This window comes from Mustelus asterias, chromosome 4 (assembly GCF_964213995.1).
Source record: "Mustelus asterias chromosome 4, sMusAst1.hap1.1, whole genome shotgun sequence".
In the NCBI taxonomy this organism is placed as follows: domain Eukaryota; kingdom Metazoa; phylum Chordata; class Chondrichthyes; order Carcharhiniformes; family Triakidae; genus Mustelus; species Mustelus asterias.
In genome coordinates, this window is record NC_135804.1 from 15,620,711 (window position 1) to 15,626,146 (window position 5,436).

General features: G+C 44.1%; 1 protein-coding gene across 1 annotated transcript; it reads left to right on the forward strand.

Moving 5' to 3' along the window:
• Window positions 1-266: 266 nt before the first annotated feature.
• On the forward strand, window positions 267-2,551 carry LOC144492241 (forkhead box protein C2-like). The gene has a single exon (XM_078210226.1). The coding sequence runs from the start codon at window positions 267-269 to the stop codon at window positions 1,686-1,688; it is 1,422 nt and encodes a 473-aa protein (XP_078066352.1). The 3' UTR covers window positions 1,689-2,551.
• Window positions 2,552-5,436: the final 2,885 nt, after the last annotated feature.

The following is a 5,436-nucleotide window of genomic DNA, read 5'->3' on the forward strand; positions in this document are numbered from 1 at the left end:
AACGCCCTCCAGCTCCGGTTGTGATAGGTCGAAAGTTTGGGGAGAGGGAGGAGCCTGCCTGCCGTAAAAGACTCGCTCGCCTGAAAGTTTTTGAAACTTCCCCAAACCTTTAGGACTATCTCCGGGCGCGCTCTTAATCAAGGACTTAAAAAAATTGGATCCACGCCTTGAAACAATAAAAAAAGAAAAGAAATTATTTCTCCATACTAGCTCCAAGCAGAGTTCTGTGTCGAACCCAACTCAAAAAATAGAATACCACCCCGACGATGCAAGCGCGTTACCCAGTGTCAGACCCCAATGCTCTGGGAGTTGTGCCTTACATCAGCGACCAAAATTATTACCGAGCCGCCGGCAGTTATGGCAGCATGCCCACCCCGATGAGTGTGTACTCGGGACATGATCAGTATACTACAGGTATGGCAAGATCGTACGGACCCTACCACCATCACCAGCAACCAGCTCCTAAAGACCTGGTCAAGCCTCCTTACAGTTACATCGCCCTCATAACTATGGCAATCCAGAACGCTCCTGATAAGAAAATTACTCTCAATGGAATCTATCAGTTTATCATGGACCGCTTTCCATTTTACCGTGAAAATAAACAGGGCTGGCAGAACAGCATCCGTCACAACTTATCTCTGAACGAGTGTTTTGTTAAAGTGCCCCGGGACGATAAAAAGCCGGGCAAAGGCAGCTACTGGACGCTGGACCCGGACTCCTACAACATGTTCGAGAACGGCAGCTTCTTGCGGAGGAGGAGGAGGTTTAAGAAGAAGGACGCCATCCGGGACAAGGAGGAGCGGGACCGCCAGCAGAAAGAGCCCAAGGGGGGCCAGAACGTGGCCTCCCAGACCGACACCTGTAAAGAGGGCGCCGAGAAGAAAGTGGTGGTCAAGAACGAAGCCATGTCCCCCGGCATGCCTGTCATCACCAAGGTGGAAAGCTTGGAGAGCCCGGATAACAGCAGCCTAATCCAAGACAGCCCCAGGAGCGTGGCCTCCACGCCGTCCGTTTCGACAGAAAACTCCATCCCAGAGCCTAACCCCACCAACAACAACGCTCTGTCTGGCTTCAGCGTGGAAAATATCATGACATTAAGGACATCTCCGCAAGGGGATCTCAGCCCGGTGGCTGTGCCCTCCAGCAGGACTGGTATGGGACCCTCACTGCCTGTCAATTACCCCCAGACTCAACAATCCCTCTACAGCCCATCCTGCAACCACAACATGGACTCCAGTGGAAGTTACCATTGCAGCATGCGAACCATGAGCCTGTACGCGGGGGACAGGAACAACCACATGCTGGTGCCCACCACGTTGGAGGATGCTATCTCAGACCATTCTGTCAGCACCAGCTCTTCGTTGAACGCCATGAATCTGAGCACAGGGCCGGAAGGTGTCCTCACCTCCAGCCACCACCAGCAGACTGGGGGCGCGGGCCAAGCCGCCTCCTGGTACCTGAACCACGGGGCAGACCTCAATCACCTCTCGGGCCACACGTTCGGCGGCCAGCAACAGACTTTCCCCAATGTCCGGGACATGTTTAACTCCCACCGGCTCGGCATTGAGAGCTCAGCCCTCAGTGACCATCAGGTGAGCGGGAACACAAGCTGTCAAATACCTTATCGATCAACACCGTCAGTATACCGTCATTCGGGCCCATACGCCTACGACTGCAATAAGTATTGATTTAGAAAGCAACCTATCTATCTTTTTTTTAAATAGAAAAAAATGTATATTGGGACATGACAACAAAACTGCGAAAAAAACCAATCTAAGACTGCACATAAAATGATGACTGAGATTTTCCAAACTGCATTGAGTGGCCGAATGTGTTGACGAGTTGAAGTTAGGAAGTGTGTATAAAGAGTTTGAAAACACAGCAATCGTTTAACATTCTTAAAATAAGGGAGACCTACTTGAATAATTAAAGGTTAGCGAAATGGCAACCGCCAAATGTGGGGTCTAAACTGTCTGATGGACCAATATTCTAGTGATACCTTGTATGTTTTGTTTATGCAGTATTTGTTTAGAACAATCACGTTCCATTTTCGACAGCTGAGGATCCCCCCCCCCCTCCCCTCCCCCCTTTTGTCCCGTGTTGATGCGACGTTATATTTGATGTAAAATGTACGATTTTCTATGGAGGCTGCGTTACAGAGCCATTTAATATATTTGAAAGTTCAGTTCACTGGATGTTGTCTTTTTTTTGAAAAAAGAAGTTCCCCAGCCGTTGTAAAGTGCCAAAGCATAACTGTTATTCAACCTCAAGTTTTATAGTCATGTGCCTTGTACAGTGTAATTTTTATTACGTTCTTATCATCGATATATTTGCTCCGTTTAAAACCAAAGAACTAATTTATTGGATGCATAGTATTTTTCTAAAACTCGAAATCTCTTTTTTTTAAAGTGACAGTTCTGCCTTGCAGACTCAGGCCCCTTGTGCACCCTTTAATCTGTAGTGGATTCCTCTCCTTTCGGAGTTCGGTTGATCTTAATTTCTGTATTTATCTGAAAAAAAAAGAAACCCAGAATAAATCAGTGTTTTTTTTTGCCTTACTTTAAGCTGGTGGCTTTTTTTGTGTGTATGGGTTTAATGCATGCTGCTTTGTAATTGGCCGTTTGTCTGGTATTTGCGGGTTTCTCTGAATATAACCCGCGCAGATTTCCATTAAATCTACGATCAAGTCGATGCCTACTTAACTGCAGATTAGTTTAGCAGAGTAGCAGCAAACTGCACGCCTTGCGATAAAGGGTTGACTAATATCTGACAACTGTTAAGTTCCCAAAGCTGGCAAATAATCGCCAAAAACTCCGTCTTAAGTCGTGTAAAATCAAAGAATGGTAAACTAAGAACAAACAAGTTTAGAACAAACATGCCAAGGATCTGAGGAGATGTTATGTAGCTTTCAGCCTATTCTTTAAAGGGCAATTTAATGTCTTTGTGAGTGCATTTTTAAAACAATTATAAATGGTTCGACGTAATCAGGTCATGTGTTTTGCCACGACACAGCTTTAATGAACATGGCTATTTCTCGTTACTGTTATGCAGGATGCGCCATTATCTTATTAGTATATCAATTGATTACAAAGCGTTCGATTTACAAAGTTAAAACCCTGAAGCGTTCCAAGAGCTCAGAACTTAGAAATCTGAGACGGTGCAAGTCCCTTCACTTGACAGACTTCGTCATCAATTTTAAATTCATTCATCAGATGTTCAAAAGCAACCAAACACCCAGATAAGGGGGCCGTAGCAAAGCGACTCACGGCCCTTCAAATGTCCCAACTTGGTTGCCATTGTCAGGAACTCGCAACAAATCTGAAGCAAGGCTGGTGTAATTATATTTTGCAGATCTGTCTGCAAAAGGCCTCAGAAAGCCTAGTGCTGTAACTCCACTCAGAATATTGAGACTTTGGGGGCAAAATGGTGTAACCTTTCTGACAGCCGTTAAAAAAATACAGTGAGGTTTAGTATTAATTCCACGCAAAATATTTCGCGGTTATAGTTCCTGATTCTATATTTACTTATCGTGGTGTATTTCCTCTACACGGTTATTGGGGCTGTAGTGCGTTGAATGAATGTCATGTTAAAAGCTACCAAGGCCCGTGGCCAAATGTTCATCCCGACAGACTCCACTGTAAGCTAGCCTTGGCAGGTTTGGACCTGACGAAAGTTATTGGAAAGTGCACGAAACGAGCTCGGGGCGTGTGTGTGTGCTATAACTGACCAAGAAGCGAGCTTGGATGAATGAAAAAAAAGTCTGAACGCGAGTTTCTCAGCATACATGCGGGCTCTGTCTCAGATCGGGCCGTCCTATCTTCGCCTGCTCAGACTCCTGGACCAACTGATGGCCTCGCTAGATAGTTGCACCTGTCATTAACAATATAGAGTTGAGAGTCAGCTGCGGATAGAATGCGCAAACATCTGGCGTTGGGTAATCAAAACGGAAGTCTGTCTGGAGCTCTGGGATCCCATCGATTTGCATGATCTAAATAAACTAAAAATATCCAGTACAAATTTGGAGTAAACGATTCCTCTATTTCTTTGTTTTTTTTTAAAAGAAGCTGCGCATGCAGTTCCATGCCAAGAGCCAGGCATGGAAATCGCGTGCATTTTTCGACAATCTGAGATCAATTTTGTGCTGGCCTTATTATTATTTTCATTATTTTTTTCCAATTTCCGCACGCTACAACACTGAATGCCTGCGTCGAGCGTGTTAAACAGTGTGGCAAGAGTTTAAAATAAAGGATTATTTTGCGGGGCAAGATTGACTCAAATGTGAACTCATACTTAACTCTGCTCTCCTACACGAGCTGGAATGGGGATTTTATGAACAATGGAACAAGCCTTTAAGGTGCCATGGGGCCTATACAGGTCGCGTACCTTCAGTCCCCAGTAACAATGAGTATTGGAGCTGGATTAGTAAACTATCTGCCTGCAAAGATCACCTCAAGTCAATCTCAAAGGTGGTCCGAACAGATCAATTCTCCCTGCGTGGAGGAAGCTACTGCCTAAAAAGCCTGCACTGAAATGTCCCGATTCTACTGCCCGCCCAAGGATTTCATTTCTTCTTTACAATATCCCTTTGAATAAGTAATACGTTCCCGTTTACGTTTTAAAAATAAACCCCTCTCGACCTTGCAACCGAGGATGATTAATGAACAAATGTGATCTGGGTGCACAAATTAACATTTCTTTTTTCAAATTTAACACAAGAAACCATTAGCGAAGGTCTCTAATTTTAACATTATACGAAGGAGAACCCATTTTTAAAAATTCGGCATCTGCCTGCAAATCTAAGACGTTCTTAGACGCTATTTATTTTTTAACTTTATTTTCTTTTAAAAACTCAATTTAATAACCAGCCCCAGCTCCGATCGGGAATTACAATGATACTTCTACTGGTTTGCAAAGAAAACACCCACTGGTGGAGTGTGAGTCTCTGGGTCAATGGCATCAAGTGGCAGTAATAGTAACGCCATTGATTGGAAACTTGTCCTCCAGGCACAAGTTTTCGCACGGGACAAACAGCCCTCACTTAAACACTGTAATCGCTCGCATTTTCCACAAACTGCAGACCTGTTTTTCATGCCCCCCTTGTTTGGACGGCCACCTGCCTACAGGGCCAGTGTATATAGTTCATGACCGAGATAACAGCCGAGTGTAAGCTGCAGTGTAATTTTATATATTGGATTGTATTCTTTTAGGAGGGGAAACACATGGTAATGCAATTGATACCCGCTATTCTTTCGCAATAAACCAAAGCCAGACTAGGAAATTCAAAAGTAAAGCTATTTTTTTAAACACAAAAAGTGGGATCCGTTTCTAATAGTGAGATATTGAGAGGCGCTCTGTATTTATTTATATGTGCAATATATATTTATTTAATCTGTTTGGAATTAACGTGAACCATTTAATTTATAAACTGACCTGTAA

Coding starts and splice junctions, on each gene's coding strand:
- LOC144492241 (XM_078210226.1), top strand. CDS start 267: ATGCAAGCGCGTTACCCAGTGTCAGACCCCAATGCTCTGGGAGTTGTG.